Source organism: Zophobas morio, unplaced genomic scaffold (assembly GCF_036711695.1).
Source record: "Zophobas morio isolate AGI-343-1 ecotype UQ-CSIRO unplaced genomic scaffold, CSIRO_AGI_Zmor_V1 ptg000041l, whole genome shotgun sequence".
Taxonomy (NCBI): Eukaryota; Metazoa; Arthropoda; class Insecta; order Coleoptera; family Tenebrionidae; genus Zophobas; species Zophobas morio.
Window position 1 is genome coordinate 4,595,332 of NW_026972146.1, and position 16,908 is coordinate 4,612,239.

At 29.2% G+C, this 16,908-nt stretch overlaps 2 protein-coding genes across 2 annotated transcripts; both read right to left on the reverse strand.

The window, feature by feature from the left end:
* Positions 1–2,353: 2,353 nt before the first annotated feature.
* LOC135140935 (equilibrative nucleoside transporter 1-like) lies at positions 2,354–4,120 on the reverse strand. Its single transcript, XM_064071685.1, has 8 exons — positions 3,990–4,120; positions 3,828–3,937; positions 3,537–3,783; positions 3,439–3,489; positions 2,952–3,392; positions 2,812–2,903; positions 2,562–2,761; positions 2,354–2,516 (listed from the first exon to the last, which is right to left on the reverse strand). Exons 1-8 carry the CDS (start codon positions 4,012–4,014, stop codon positions 2,405–2,407), a joined length of 1,278 nt encoding a protein of 425 aa, XP_063927755.1. The 5' UTR covers positions 4,015–4,120; the 3' UTR covers positions 2,354–2,404.
* A 6,863-nt stretch (positions 4,121–10,983) lies between these two features.
* On the reverse strand, positions 10,984–12,417 carry LOC135140827 (cathepsin O-like). Its single transcript, XM_064071524.1, has 3 exons — positions 12,026–12,417; positions 11,459–11,979; positions 10,984–11,407 (listed from the first exon to the last, which is right to left on the reverse strand). The coding sequence occupies exons 1-3, from the start codon at positions 12,203–12,205 to the stop codon at positions 11,101–11,103; spliced, it is 1,008 nt and encodes a 335-aa protein (XP_063927594.1). The 5' UTR covers positions 12,206–12,417; the 3' UTR covers positions 10,984–11,100.
* Between the last annotated feature and the right edge of the window lie 4,491 nt (positions 12,418–16,908).

The window sequence follows — 16,908 nt, forward strand, 5'->3', positions numbered from 1 at the left end:
TTTTCGACTTCCCGGTTTTAAATTTTCTGTTTTTCAATTGTCGTTTTTTCAAATTTTCGATTTTTCAATTTTTCCAATTTGACATTTATAAGCTGCCAATTTGTCGATTTTTCAATTAATCGATGTTTTGATTTTCCCATTTCTTGACTTTCGAGGGTTTTCGATATTCCTGTTCTTCAATTCATTAATTTTTCGATTTTTCGACTTTAGTTTTTGGATTTTTCGATTGCTCAATTTTTCAACTTTTTAGGTTCTCAGTTTTCGGATTTTTCAGTTTTTGTTTCATTTTTCAGTTTTTCGATATTTCAGTTTTGGGATTTTTCAATGTTACGGTTCTTCGACTTTTCCATTTTTGACTCCTGGATTTTTGGATGTGTCGATTCTTTTACTTTTTCGATTTTTCAATTTTAGATTTTTAAATTTTAGGTTTTTCGATTTCTCGATTTTTCAGTTCAGTTCTTCGATATTTGAATTTTTCAAGTGGTCGAATTTTTCAAATGTTTCGATTTCTTAATCTTTTGATTTTTCGACTTCCCGGTTTTAGATTTTCTGTTTTTCAATTGTCATTTTGTCAAATTTTCGATTTTTCAATTTTTCCATTTCTTGACGTTCGAGTGTTTCGATTTTCCTGATCTTCATTTCTTTAATTTTTTGTTTTTCAGGTTTTTAATTTTTCAATGTTTCGATTTATTAAGGTTTCTATTTTTCGACTTCACTTTTTTGATTTTTCAATTTTTCAGTTTCTAGATATTTCAGTTTTAGGATTTTTCAAGATTTCAATTCTTCGGCTTTTCTATTTTTTTATTCAAAAAGCTGAAAAATCGAAAACTAAAAAACCGAAAAATTAAAAATCTAAAAACTCTCTATATTTTCTGTTTTTCAATTGTCGATTTTTCGAAAAATCGAAGATTAAGAAATATTGAAAAATTAAAATATCAAAAGATTGAAAAATCTAAAATTTTAAAATCCAAAAATTGAAAAATCGAAAAAGTAAAAAGGTAGACACATCGAAAAATCCAGAAGTCAAAAATACAAAAGCAGAAGATTTGAAATGTTCGGAAATCGGAAAATCAAAAAAGTGAAATCGAAAAATAGAAAATCACAAATTCGAAGAAACGAAAAATTGAAAACCAACCAACCTGCAATGAAAAACCAAAAATTGGGAAATTTAAAAATCCAAAGAATACTCAAGAATCTAAAAATTGGACAGAAAAAAACAAATCGAACGAAAAATTGTACAGTTGAAAAATTATGGAACCGTCAAAATCGTAATTTTTCAAGTTTGCAATTGTTGGATTTCCAGATATCCGATTTTCCGATTTCTATAATTTTCAGCATTTTGATTTCGCAATTTTTCGATTTTTAAGTTTCTCAATTTTTAATGTTTCGATGTTTGAAATTTCGTTTCTTCAATTTTTCAAGGTTGATTTGCAATTTTCAGTTTTTGCAAGGTTTTCATTTTACACTTTTTCGTCTCTTCATTTTTGATTTTTGAATTTTACAATTTTTCAATTTTTTAAATGAAAAAGTTGAAAAATCTAAAAACTAAAAATCTGAAAACCAAAAAATGGAAAATCGAAAAATCGGAGAGCTTGCAATTGTTGGATTTCCAGTTATATGATTTTCCGACTTCTATAAATTTCAACATTTTCCCTTAACAATACATTTTTTTTTATTTCGCACTTTTTCGATTTTTAGGTTTCTCAATTTTTAATTTTTTGATTCTTTAATTTGTCGTTTCATCAATTTTTCAAGATTTTGATTTCCAGTTTTCAGAGTTTTCAAGGTTTTCATTCTACAATGTTCCAATTTTTCGATTCGATTTGTTTTTTCTTCAGTCTAGTTTTTCGATTCATTGAGTTTTCTTTCGATTTTTAAATCTCTCGATTTTTCGACTTTGCGATTTTCGAGTTTTTAGATTTTTAATTTTTCGGTTTTTCAGTTTTCGATTTTTCAGCTTTTTGAATAAAAAAATAGAAAAGCCGAAGAATTGAAATCTTGAAAAATCCTAAAACTGAAATATGTATCTAGAAACTGAAAAATCGAAAAATCAAAAAAGTGAAGTCGAAAAATAGAAACCTTAATAAATCGAAATATTGAAAAATTAAAAACCTGAAAAATAAAAAAATTAAAGAAATGAAGAACAGGAAAATCGAAACACTCGAAGGTCAAGAAATGGGAAAATCAAAACATCGATTAATTGAAAAATGGAAAAATTGACAGTTTTTCGTTATTCGGTTTTTAAATTTTAGATTGATGTTTCATTTTACGATTTTTTAAGGTTTCGATTTTTCAATTATTAACCAGGCCTATGACATCTACTACTGTCAAGCTTTTCGGCGAAACAAGCGAATACATTTTTTAACAAGTTTATTACAATATCACATCTTGCATAGCAAACTAGTTACAACAGTTGTACAGAAACGAACCCCAAGAAAGACAAAGATCCCATCAGAACCGCAGCAACCATTATGTTAACCTGGTAGGCATCTTCCAGTTTTTCAGGAGGGACGGTTCTGGAATAAATCATGAAATGCTGCTGTTACATTAATGTTACTTACTTTGGTATCAAGAGATTCCCGATACTGAACAAGAACCCATTGCTTAGAGAGAAAAATACCATGATGAGTATATACTGGTAGTCGTGGGGGAAAACCACATTTAGATGTGACCTTGGCTGGACGTTACATAGCATGATTAGAGGGATAAAAATGGCAACTCTTGCGGCACTAAAAGCGACGAACCAAATACCATCTAGATTCTAAAAATTTTTCCAAATTGTGTTGTTTGTATGGAATTGTGCATACGTACAGTTAATGGTTTAAGTTTAACTGTTACAAATCGTCCGATGTAGTCGCCAACGGCTGCTAAGACAAACGTTGTGGTGGGCACAAAGTACACATCTACAATTAGTTGAAATTATTGTATTAACTCACTCTGATCTTTGTTACCATTCCAGTCCCCTTGTCCCTCTCCTTCTGACACAATCAGTGACGTAATAGCCGGATGAGTAGTATTAACAACCAACAAATAAAACAAAAGAACAGCCAAACTCCTCCAGATGGATTTCACCGCGCTAAAAAATTCCCTCCAAGTCATCATCCTCCTCTCTGCTTTTTCATGAGTTGTCTTGGAGTTGTAGTGTCGATAGAAAGTGTTACTTCGACCTATCGCAATCAAAGACAGCAAACAAGCAATCAACAGACCTATTACAACCCAGAAGTACACCAAAGCACTCTTGGTTGTGGATATTCCCACCGCAAGGGACAAAAGCTGCAAGCACGAAGTAAAAATCCCGGCAACTCCTTGCCCATTTAAGTAAGGTCCTAGATAATCCGGCTGGAATTTGTAAAGAATGGAGAAGAAAGTCAACCCAGCGACTGTGTTCATTGCTGAAATTATTTGTTACTATGTTGTGTTTGAAAATTTCTGTCTTACTGTTAATTGTTCCAACCATCAACATAGTTAGCACGAAGAAGCCCGTTTGCCCTGTGGATTCAAATGAGTGTTGTTGATAATGGGTCAAAAGAACTTACAAGAGTCAGTGTCGATGTGGATGAAAATTGCTGCGATCACATACAATACCACGATTATCAAAAGTGAACCATATAGCTTGAAGTGTACATTTAACTTATGCCCAAAGAAAAGTGTCAAAAAAGAACCTAGAACGCCTGTGACGTGCGTGGATATGGTCACACTTGCCGAGAACTCCGCTTGAAGGGTAGTTCTATGACTGGAGTCGATTATATCGCTGGTCGTGTCACGGAATTTGTACATCCAGTACTAGAACTAGACTTTAGTCAAAATCGACGTTCGTCGTTACTTACATCGTGTGCTGTAACGAAAAAAGTTGCCGGTAGGAAGTGGATGATTCCGAAGAATCCAAAAACGGCATAAACAAGTAAATACTTGTCTTTGGGTTCATGGTCAAATTTTTCTGAAACGAAAAAAGTGTTATTTTCAAGTCGGATATTAACATGTCGACTTACCATTGTCTACCTCCGTGCTACCCATTTTCTGGCCTCGTCATTGCATTTGTCGAAGTCGCGTTACAATCGTATCGCGGTTTTATTGTTTGAAGTGTGTAAGAAGAGAATTTCATTGTCTTAGTAATTAACAAAATTTTATCTGGTGATAAAATAATTTTTACTTCAAATGAATTCTATTCAAATGTGGTGGTTCGAACTTACAATGTGAAGTCTATGAAAAGAAATTTGGTACGACGAAATGAACATAATGAACGATTTAATTATGAATTAATTAAGTTAATGACGTCATCGACTTTCTGAAGGGAATGCGTAACTACGTAACTAAATACCATGATAAACGTATGGTAACTACGTGAAAAATTACTGATAAGTGTGATAGAAATAGCAAATCAGATAAGTTATCATCAAAATTCTAGACAACCAATTAACATTTGATTATAGTTAACGCACATCTGAAATAATAATAATAACAACAATAATAATTTCGTTGTTAACGATTTAATGGCGTTTTTCTTTCTCCTTCTGAAACAATTAGTGACTTGATACTCGACGGTAGGATTAACAGTCCACAAACAAAAGAAAAGAGCAAACAAACTCTCCCAAATGGATTTTAAACCACTAAAAAATTCATTAGAACTCATAATCTGCGTCTTTATTGTTTCATGGTCGTTTTTAGAGTTGCAATGTCGTTAAAAATCGTTAAGTCGAGCCACCATGATCATGAAAAACAAACAAGCAGTTATCGGCCTATTGTTGTCCAGGAGTACATTAAGAGTAAGTTGAAGCTGCTATTTTTCCCAGCAAGCTTTTGCATTAAAATGAAGTCAATTTTTGGATTTTTTTTTAGCAGCCTCATAAAATGAAATTGTAGAAGAGCCTGATTTACACGATATTTATTAACCTGTCAGAAGCGTCATAGTTTAAATTAAATGACGGTTGAGGACGCCTCGATTTATGTTGGCAACAGTGTTTGTTTCTAACTAGGAATAAAATTAACTACAATAGAAAAACTGTCATAATATTTTTAATGACGCGTTTTACTTTCAACAAATTGACACTAGATTTAGCGATTTAATTTGGGGACTTTTCAGTTTACTCCTGTTTATTATTCAATTTTTCGATCTTACGATTTTGCAGGTCAAAAATGGAAAAGTCGAAGAACAAATATTGAAAAATCCCAAAACTGAAATTTCGAAAAACTGAAAAATAAAAGAAAAACTGACGAATCGAAAAGTTGAGAAATCAAAAACCTGCAAAATCGTGAGATCAAAAAATCGAATAATAAGTAAACTGAAAAATCCCAAAACTGAAATGTCCAAAACTGAGAAATTAAAAATTTGAAAAATTGAGAAACCGAAAAATCAAAAAAATGAAGTTGAAAAATCAATTAATTGAAAAATCGTAAAATTGAAGAGAAAAACTGAAAACCGAGAAATTGAAAAATTGAGAAATCGAAAAATTTTAAATTTTAAATATTGAAAAATTAAAAAAAACTGAAAAATCTAAACTTTAAAAATCGAAAAATTGAAAAAAAAATTGATTGATTTTTCAACTTCATTTTTTACTTTTTCGATTTTTAAATTTTAGATTTCTCAATTTTTTGATATTTTAATTTTTCAATATTTAAAATTTTAGATTTTTCGAATTTTCATTTCAGCTCTTCCGTATTTCAATTTATCAAATGTTTCGATTTCTTAATCTATCGATTTTTCAGTTTTTCTAGTTTGACATTTATAAACTGCCAATTTTTCGATTTTTCAATTAATCGATGTTTTGATTTTCCTGTTCTTCAATTCTTTAATTTTTCGATTTTTATGTTTTTAGTTTTTTCAAGGTTTCGATTTTTCGACTTCACTTTTTGGATTTTTCGATTGCCTAATTTTTCAACTTTTCAGGTTCTCAGTTTTTAATATTTCTGTTTTCGGATTTTTTAGGTTTTCCATTTTTCAGTTTTTCTTTCATTATTCAGTTTTTCGATATCTCAGTTTTGGGATTTTTGTATATTTCGATCCTTCGACTTTTCGATTTTTGACTCCTGATTTTTTCGATGTGTCGATTATTTTACTTTCTCGGTTTTTTAATTTTTTAAATTTTAGATTTTTCGATTTCTCAATTTTTCAGTTCAGTTCTTGGATATTTGAATTTTTCAAATGTTTCGATTTCTTAATCTTTTGATTTTTCGACTTCCCGGTTTAAGATTTTCTGTTTTTCAATTGGAGTTTTTTTAAATTTTCAATTTTTCATTTTTTAGTTTTTTTAAGGTTTCGATTTTCGACTTCACTTTTTGGATTTTTCGATTGCTCAATTTTTCAACTTTGTAGGTTTTTGGATATTTCAGTTTTCGGATTTTTCAAGTTTTCCATTTTTCAGTTTTTCGATATCTCAGTTTTGGAATTTTTCAATATTTCGATTCTTCGACTTTTCGATTTTTGACTCCTGAATTTTCGATGTGTCGGTTATTTTACTTTTTCGATTTTTTAATTGTTTAAATTTTAGATTTTTCGATTTCTCGATTTTTCAGTTCAGCTCTTCGATATTTGAATTTTTCAAGTTTTCGAATTTTTCAAATGTTTCGATTTCTTAATCTTTTGATTTTTCGACTTCCCGGTTTTAGATATTCTGTTTTTCAATTGTCGTTTTTTCAATCTTTCGATTTTTAAATTTTAGATTTTTCAGTTTTTTGATATTTTAATTTTTCAATATTTAAAATTTTTGATTTTTCGATTTCTCGATTTTTCATTTCAGTTCTTCGACATTTCCGTTTTTCATGTTTTCGAATTTTTCAAATGTTTTGATTTCTTAATCTATCGATTTTTCGACTTCCCGCTTTTAGATATTCTGTTTTTCAATTGTCGTTTTTTCAAATTTTCGATTTTTCAACTTTTCCAATTTGACATTTATAAACTGTCAATTTTTCAATTAATCGATGTTTTGATTTTCCCATTTCTTGGCTTTCGAGGGTTTCGATATTCCTGTTCTTCAATTCCGTAATTTTTCGATTTTTCATTTTTTAGTTTTTTTAAGGTTTCGGTTTTTCGACTTCACTTTTTGGATTTTTCGATTGCTCAATTTTTCGACTTTTTAGGTTCTCAGTTTTTAGATTTTTCAGGTTTTCCATTTTTCAGTTTTTCTTTCATTTTTCAGTTTTGGGATTTTTCAATATTTCGATTCTTCGACTTTTCGATTTTTGACTGCCGGATTTTTCGATATGTCGATTATTTTACTTTTTCGATTTTTCAAGTTTAGATTTTTTAATTTTTTAGTTCAGTTCAGTTCTTCGATATTTGAATTTTTCAATGTTTCGATTTCTTAATCTTTTGATTTTTGGACTTCCCGGTTTGGATTTTCCGTTTTTCAATTGTCATTTTGTCAATTTTTCAATTTTTTAATTTTTTAAATTTGACTTTCATAAACTCTCAATTTTTCGATTTTTCAGTTAATCGATGTTTTGATTTTCCCATTTCTTGACCTCGAGTGTTTCGATTTTCCTGTTCTTCAGTTCTTTAATTTTTTGATTTTTCAGGTTTTTGATTTTTCAATTTTTCGATTTATTAAGGTTTCTATTTTTCGACTACTCTTTTTTGATTTTCCGATTTTTCAGTTTTTAGATATTTCAGGTCTAGGATTTTTCAACATTTCAATTCTTCTGCTTTTCTATTTTTGACTTCTGGATTTTTCGATGTGTCTACCTTTTTACTTTTTCGATTTTTCAATTTTTGGATTTTTGAATTTTAGATTTTTCAATCTGTTGATATTTTAATTTTTCAATAGTTCTTAATCTTCCAATTTTTCTATTTTTTTATTCAAAAAGCTGAAAAATCGAAAACTGAAAAACCGAAAAATTAAAAATCTAAAAACTCGAAAAAAGTGGAAAATCGCAAAGTCGAAAAATCGAGAAATTTAAAAATCGAAAGAAAACTCAATGAATCGAAAAATTGGAACATTGTAAAATGAAAACCTTGAAAACTCTGAAAACTGGAAATCAAAATCTTGAAAAATTGAGAAACCTAAAAATCGAAAAAGTGCGAAATAAAAAAAACAAAATGTATTGTTAAGTCAAAATGTTGAAAATTATAGAAGTCGGACAATCAGATAACTGGAAATCCAACAATTGCAAGCTTGAAAAATTACAATTTTGATGATTCCATAATTTTTCGATTGTACAATTTTTGGGTTTTCCAATTTTTCGAGTCCATTTGTTATTTCTTCTGTCCAATTTTTCGATTCTTGACTTTTCTTTGGATTTTTAAAAATCTAAAAACTCGAAAATCGCAAAGTCGAAAAATCGAGAGATTTAAAAATCGAAAAACTAGACTGAAAAAAAAACAAATCGAATCGAAAATTTGGAACATTGTAAAATGAAAACCTTGAAAACTCTGAAAACTGGAAATCAAAATCTTGAAAAATTGATGAAACGACAAATTAAAGAATCAAAAAATTAAAAATTGAGAAACCTAAAAATCGAAAAAGTGCGAAATAAAAAAAAATGTATTGTTAAGGGAAAATGTTGAAATTTATAGAAGTCGGAAAATCATATAACTGGAAATCCAACAATTGCAAGCTCTCCGATTTTTCGATTTTCGATTTTTTGGTTTTCAGATTTTTTAGTTTTTAGATTTTTAGTTTTTCGATTTTTCAACTTTTTCATTAAAAAAATTGAAAAATTGTAAAATTGAAAAATCAAAAATGAAGAGACGAAAGAGTGTAAAATGAAAACCTTGCGAAAAGTGAAAATTGGACATCAACCTTGAAAAATTGAAGAAACGAAATTTCAAACATCGAAACATTAAAAATTGAGAAACTTAAAAATCGAAAAACTGCGAAATCAAAATGCTGAAAATTATAGAAATCGGAAAATCGGATATAGATAATTGCAAACTTGAAAAATTACGGTTTTGACGGTTCCATAATTTTTCAACTGTACAATTTTTTGATTTTTCCAATTTTTCGTTCGATTTGTTTTTTGCTGTCCAATTTTTCGATTCTTGAGTTTTCTTTGGATTTTTAAATTTCCCGATTTTTGGTTTTTCATTGCAGGTTTGTTGGTTTTCAATTTTTCGTTTCTTCGAATTTACGATTTTCTATTTTTCAGTTTTTAGATATTTCAGGTTTAGGATTTTTCTTCTGCTTTTCTATTTTTGACTTCTGGATTTTTCGATGTGTCTACCTTTTTACTTTTCGATTTTTGAATTTTTGGATTTTTAAATTTTAGATTTTTCAATCTTTTGATATTTTAATTTTTCAATATTTCTTAATCTTCCAATTTTTCTATTTTTTTATTCAAAAAGCTGAAATATCGAAAACTGAAAAATCGAAAAATTAAAAATCTAAAAACTCGAAAAAAGTCGAAAATCGCAAACTCGAAAAATCGAGAAATTTAAAAATCGAAAGAAAACTCAATGAATCGAAAAACTAGACTGAAGAAAAAACAAATCGAATCGAAAAATTGGAACATTGTCAAATGAAAACCTTGAAAACTCTGAAAACTGGAAATCAAAATCTCGAAAAATTGATGATACGAAAAATTAAAAATAGAGAAACCTAAAAATCGAAAAAGTGCAAAATAAAAAACACAAAATGTATTGTTAAGTCAAAATGTTGAAAATTATAGAAGTCGGAAAATCAGATAACTGGAAATCCAACAATTGCAAGTTTGAAAAATTACAATTTTGATGATTCCATAATTTTTCGATTGCACAATTTTTGGGTTTTCCAATTTTTCGAATCCAATTGTTATTTCTTCTGTCCAATTTTTCGATTCTTGAGTTTTCTTTGGATTTTTAAATTTCGCGATTTTTGGTTTTTAAATATTTCAATTTTTCGTTTCTTCGATTTTTCGATTTTCCATTTTTTGATTTTTCAGATTATATTTTTAGTTTTTCGATTTTTCAACTTTTTCATTAAAAAAATTGAAAAATTGTAAAATTGAAAAATCAAAAATGAAGAGACGAAAGAGTGTAAAATAAAAACCTTGCGAAAAGTGAAAATTGGAAATCAACCTTGAAAAATTGAAGAAACGAAATTTCAAACATCGAAACATTAAAAATTGAGAAACTTGAAAATCGAAAAAGTGCGAAATCAAAATGCTGAAAATTATAGAAATCGGAAAATAGGATATCTGGAAATCCAACAATTGCAAACTTGAAAAATTTCGATTTTAACGGTTCCATAATATTTCAACTGTGCAATTTTTTTATTTTTCCAATTTTTCGTTCGATTTGTTTTCTCTGTCCAATTTTTCGATCCTTGAGTTTTCTTTGGATTTTTAAATTTCCCGATTTTTGGTTTTTCATTGCAGGTTTGTTGGTTTTCAATTTTTCGTTTCTTCGAATTTGCGATTTTCTATTTTTCGATTTCACTTTTTTGATTTTCCGATTTTTCAGTTTTTAGATATTTCAGGTTTAGGGTTTTTCAACATTTCAATTCTTCTGCTTTTCTATTTTTGGATTTTTAAATTTTAGATTTTTCAATCTTTTGATATTTTAATTTTTCAATATTTCTTAATATTTCGATTTTTCGACTTCCTGGTTTGAGATGTTCTGTTTTTCAATTTCTCAATTTATAAATTGTTCAACTTTTAACTTTTCGATATTTCGATTTTTCAATGTTTTGGTTTTACGATTTTTTAAGGTTTCGATTTTTTAATTTCTCAGTGTTAATATCATACAGTGTATCGAAAACAACCACAAAAATTGTCACTAAAAACATTTAAAAACTCATACAAAATAGAACAGTGTTTTCAAAACATTTTCTCGAAAAAAATCCATTGGGTTGTTACGATTTCAACAATATTCTTAGTTTAAGACGTTTTGCTAGTATAAAACACAAATAAAGAATTAATTTTTAGTTAAACAAAATATGTAAAATCATCTAAATATGAACCAAAAATATTCACTTAGTCGTTATAAAAACCGACCAAACAACTATTAATTAAAGTCAAAAATAAAATATTTGAAAAAACGAAACTACAAAAAGTACAAAAAGAAAAACCTCCTCCTTACAAAAACTTTAATAGAACATACAAAACTTATATACAATCTAGTGGATAACACAAACTCAAAATAATATCGTCACGTAATAAAATTCCCTACTTAAGTAACTCTTAACTAAATCACAGCACAGTTAAAGCTGACACCTCATTGGCTACACCACACATATTTTTATCCACCGCTATGTACAAATAACCCCCATTGCCGAAATCCGGCCCCCACGAGTTCCTAACAATGTAATATGGAATACTTGCAGTTAAGTCATACCCGACAATCTGTACCGCATGGTTCAATTTTCCTGCATCTCCATCACAGTGGTATTCAATAACCCCTCCCACATAGTTCTGCCATGTCTGCGCATTAATAGCAACAGCTAGAGGCCCATTTTCCGCCAGAAGCCTCAACATGATTTGCTCCCTGCCTACAAAGCTACAACTGACTTAAGTCACTAGTTCTTAAATAATATAAATCAATGGGTACCTTTCACAAATGTAGCTGTCTAGTTTGACTCCCTCCATGGAACCAGGGTTACACTGGTGGTTTTTGCGCACGTAATCCCGTTCCCGGAGTAACGTAAAATTGGTGTATGTCATCCAAGCTAGTAAACTACAGGTATCACCACCATCACACCCATTATTATTGTTACCAGCGCAGTCAATAATTTCCTGAACACTGAAGTCTTCAGTTTTGTTAGTTTTGATTGCTTTCATGGTTTCTATTGTCTCAACGACGGCGTAAGCCCAACAGGCACCACAAGTACCTTGGTCATGGACTTCAGTCACCACATGTTTGTCTCTCCAGTCAATTTTACCAGGAACGGAGAATCGTCGCTCAACGCGCTGTGGTCTAGAATGGTGTAGCGACAACCTCTGGCTTAAATTCGCGTAGAGGTGATTAGAAACAAACTCCTCTGGAAGCAGATCTGAGTACTTTGTTAAACCATATTGTGCAGAGGTATTAGTTTTGTTGGAATTTAGCAATTCTATTGTCTCTAGAGATAGCTGAAGAGATAAATTAGTAACAATAGGGAAAGTAGTACAGACTCACCTTAAATGCTTGCAGTTTGTTCAAATACTCTTCTGGATCATCGTAGCTTTTGTTGAATGTGGTTAAATACTGTTGGAACTGAGTTTCTACCTTGTCAGGACCGTTAATTTTAATAGGAATGAAGAAAAATAGCAAGGCGATGTAGAGAAAGCCTTGTACGTATGTGCTCCAAGAAGCCATTCTTATCAATCAATTATTACAAATAGTGATAACAGTGACATTTTGTTGATCTTCGTTTACAAACTGGATTATCATTATCATAGTGGCGACTTTGGCTGTGTTTTGTGGATATTAAACCACGACATTATAAACAATTAAGGTGTTTTTTTACGTAAAACATGACTATTTTTATTATTACCACTCCGGCCATCCGGCTGTCACAACATAACCTAGTTGTGTCAACGTCAAACGAAAAACGAAATGTCCCTAGATCAAACGAGGGGAATTTGAAATTAACCAACACAACGCCATAGTTACACTTTATTAAGTTATCGTAATATTTAATTTACTAAAACGCAAGCCGTTGCCCCTCGTCGTGATATTATACTTGGCGATACATTCTTCCGTCAGAGGGTTACCTTCCAAGTAGTAGATAACGTTAGGGGCTATCTGGAGCAGCCGCCCTGGAATGCACTCCAACTTATTATTGTCTAATCTTAACCAGTCCAGCTGTTTCAGTCTCCCCAAAGCATTTTCATTGAAATTCCGGATTTCATTTCGCTGTAAAAACAACCACCCTAGAGTTTCCAAGCCATCAAAAGCACCGTCTTCAAGAAATTGAATTTTGTTATTATTTAAGTGGATGCTGGTTGAAACATTTAAATTATTCACCACATGAACACCCCGGATGTTGTGGAATGCGCCGCTCGGCACTCTCCTGATTAAATTATTCTCGAAATTCAACACGGTAATTTTCGGGCTTCCCCGAAACCAGCGCGGATCCCAGTACGAAAGTTTGTTGTCTCCGAGAAGAAGAATATTCAAGTTTGGCAGATCGTCCAAAGCGCCGGACTCGATTCGTTCGATTTGGTTGTGAGCAAGACTCAGCTCTGATAAAGACAAACTATTGAAAACTCCGCTTCGGATTTCTCTGATTTCGTTGTTTTTTAGTTTGATTGAGTAGATTTTGGGCAGGTTTTTGAACGCCCCGGGTCGCACGTCTCTGATTCCGTTGTTTTCGAGGATGATGTCCAGGAGGAACTCCAAGTTGTTGAAGGCGTCTTCGTACAAAACTGGCACGGATTCGTTCAGGATTTGGATTAGAGACAGTTTTTCTAGGTTTTTTTCGGGATTGAAGCAACCGTTTATGGTTGGGAAAGGTCCCCTGATGCCACTCACTGTTACTGAGGTGTTGTTGAAAGTTGGAGTAAGGCAAGCACTTGCTTTGTAGATAAACAGAGAAAACAACAATTTGAGAAACATTTTTGCAGAGACACACAAACAGAATGAATGGTTGGCAATAGCTTAGTGACGCAAGTTATTTTGGTGATAACCTTTCGACATTTTATTCATTTGATAGATGATTAAGGGGGAACGCTAGACAAGAGACAAGTTTGAATTGGGCGCCATTTGTTGCCTTAAACGCAACCAGCAATTCTTCTTTAAATCTACCTGAAAAATTTAATAATTAAAAAATTGTAAATCGAAAGAAACAACAAAAAATAGAGGAAATGAAAAAATGAAAAATTGTGATATCAAATCGAAAAAGTGAGACTTAAAAAATCGGGAAAATGAAAAATAAAAATCGGAAATACAAACAGTTGGAAAAGGGAAAAATTATTAATTGGGAAGCTGAAAAATAGAAAAATGAAAAACTATAATATTCAAAAATTGCCAAATTGAAAAACTGATACAAACCGAAAAATTGAAAATTTTGGAAGTCGAGAAATTGTAAAATTTAAAAATCAAAAATAAAAAACGAAAAATTACAAAATGAAAACTTGAAAAATCTTAAGAATCGAAAAAATGAAAAATCAAAAAAAAAGGGAAACACGTATTATGAAATTGAAATATTGAAAATTAAAGAAACTCGAAAATCGGAAGACTGGAAATCCAAAAACTGCAAAGTGAAAAATTTAAAAATTGAAAAATGGAAAAATTGAAAAACTGAAAATTCCAAGAATTGAATAATCGAAAGAAAGAACATGAAAATTTGTGACAAAATCCAGAAAGTGATAATTAAAAAAACCGGGAAAGTGAAAAATAAAAATCGAGAACTTGAAAAATAGAGGAAACGAAAATTTGAAAATGACAAAAATTAAAAACTGAGAATGTGAAAAATCGAAAAATTGCAAAATTAAAAAATTAAAAAATTTAGAGGTGAAGAAACTAAAATTGAAAAATCAAAAATAAAAAAACGAAAAAGTATATAATGAAAACTTGAAAAATGTCAAAAGTGAAAATCAAACATGAAAATTTGAAGAAGCGAAAAAATTCAAAACTGAAATCTTGAAAAACTGAAAAATGGAAAGAAAATTGAAGAATCGGAAAAGTGAAAAAATCCAAAACTGAAACATTGAAAAATCCAGAAATCGAAAAATTGAAAAATCACAATTGAAGAAAGAATTGAAAAATCAAGAAATAGAGAAATGGGAAAATCAAAAAATCAGTTAATCGAAAAATTGAAAAATAGAAAAATTTAGAAACGTCAAAAATTGAAAACTGGAAAATAAAAAAATTTAAAAATCGTAAAACTGAAATATCGTAAAGTTAATAAATTGAAAAACTGAAAATTTTTGAAAAAAAAATCGTATCAAAAACTACAAATTCAAAAAATCGAGAAATTGAACAATCAAAAAATCAAAACATTGAAATCCCAGTAAGTTGATAAATAGGAAAATTTAAAAAACAAAAATTTTAAAAATCCAAGAATCGAACAACAAAAAAATTTAAGCCTGAAAACTCAGAAAATTGAAAATTAAAGAAACTGGAAAATCGGAAGACTGGAAATCCAAAAACTGCAAAGTGAAAAATTCAAAAATTGAAAATTGGAAAAATTGAGAAACTGAAAATTTGAAAAATTGAAAAATCGAAAGAAACAACAAGAAATAAAGTGTGATGTCCTCTCTAATAGTCCCGACGGTGGTAGGTTAATAACACCAATACATATTTATTATCAATTTATTTACCCATATTACCACTACAAACCCAGACTTAACACTCCCTTGTTTTAGCTATCACTTACACTTTTATACACTATTGATGACCTAGTTCCTTGCAATGGACAAGCATTTGCTGACTAACGAATTCAAACTTACTCATTCCATTACAAAAGGAATTGAAAAAATGAATATTTGTGACATAAAATTCAGAAAATGAAAATTAAAAAATTCGGAAAAATGAAAAATGAAAATCGAGAACTTGAAAAATTGAGGAAACGAAAAATTAAAAACTGAGAACGTGAAAAATCGAAAAATGAAAAACTGTAATATCGAAAAATTGCAAAATTAAAAAATTGCAACTGGAAAAATTTAAAAATTTAGAAGTCAAGAAACTGTAAAATTGAAAAATCAAAAAAAAAAAACGAAAAAGTATATAATGAAAACTTGAAAAATGTCAAAAGTGAAAATCAAACTTGAAAATTTGAAGAAACGAAAATTTGAAAAATCGAAAGATTAAAAATTGAAAAACTTAAAATTCGAAAAAGTGAAATATATAAAAAAAAAAGAAATATGTATTGTAAAATCAAAATATTGAAAATTAAAGAAATTGAATATTTGGAAGACTGGAAATCCAAAAACTGCAAATTGAAAAATTTTAAACGTGAAAAATCAAAGCCTGAAAATTTGAAAAATTTAATAATTAAAAAATTGTAAATCGAAAGAAACAACAAAAATTATTATTATTATTATTATTATTATTATTATTAAAAAATAAAGGAAATAAAAAAATGAAACATTGTGATATAAAATCGAAAAAGTGAGACTTAAAAAATCGGGAAAATGAAAAATAAAAATCGGAAATACAAACAATTGGAAAAGGGAAAAATTATAAATTGAGAAACTGAAAAATAGAAAAATGAAAAACTGTAATATTCAAAAACTGCCAAATTGAAAAACTGATGCAAACCGAAAAATTGAAAATTTTGGAAGTCGAGAAATTGTAAAATTGAAAAATCAAAAATAAAAAACGAAAAATTACAAAATGTAAACTTGAAAAATCTTAAGAATCTAAAAAGTGAAAAATAAAAAAAAAAGGAAATACGTATTATGAAATTGAAATATTGAAAATTAAAGAAACTGGAAAATCGGAAAACTGGAAATCCAAAAACTGCAAAGTGAAAAATTTAAAAATTGAAAATTGGAAAATTTGAGAAACTGAAAATTTGAAAAAGCGAAAGAAACAACAAGAAATAAAGGAATTGAAAAAATGAATATTTGTGACATAAAATCCAGAAAATGAAAATTAAAAAATTCGGGAAAACGAAAAATAAAAATCGAGAACTTGAAAAATTGAGGAAACGAAAAATTAAAAACTGAGAACGTGAAAAATCGAAAAATGAAAAACTGTAATATCGAAGAATTGCAAAATTAAAAAATTGCAACTGGAAAAATTTTAAAATTTAGAAGTCAAGAAATTGTAAAATTGAAAAATCAAAAAAAACCGAAAAAGTATATAATGAAAATTTGAAAAATGTCAAAAGTGAAAATCAAACTTGAAAATTTGAAGAAACGAAAATTTGAAAAATCGAAAGATTAAAAAAAATATGTATTGTAAAATCAAAATATTGAAAATTAAAGAAATTGAAAAATTAGAAGACTGGAAATCCAAAAACTGCAAATTGAAAAATTTTAAACGTGAAAAATGAAAGCCTGAAAATTTGAAAAATTTAATAATTAAATAATTGTAAATCGAAAGAAACAACAAAAAATAAAGGAAATGAA

Excerpts from the sequence above, each read along its gene's own strand:
- LOC135140935 (XM_064071685.1), bottom strand. The coding sequence starts at position 4,014 with ATGGGTAGCACGGAGGTAGACAATG. Across the intron at positions 3,938-3,989 it reads TAGCACGGAGGTAGACAATG|AAAAATTTGACCATGAACCC; the intron begins GTAAGTCGACAT and ends TTTTCGTTTCAG. Across the intron at positions 2,762-2,811 it reads TTAAACTTAAACCATTAACT|AATCTAGATGGTATTTGGTT; the intron begins GTACGTATGCAC and ends AAAAATTTTTAG.
- LOC135140827 (XM_064071524.1), bottom strand. The coding sequence starts at position 12,205 with ATGGCTTCTTGGAGCACATACGTACAAGGCTTTCTCTACATCGCCTTG. Across the intron at positions 11,980-12,025 it reads ACAAACTGCAAGCATTTAAG|CTATCTCTAGAGACAATAGA; the intron begins GTGAGTCTGTAC and ends TTATCTCTTCAG. Across the intron at positions 11,408-11,458 it reads GACAGCTACATTTGTGAAAG|CTTTGTAGGCAGGGAGCAAA; the intron begins GTACCCATTGAT and ends AGTCAGTTGTAG.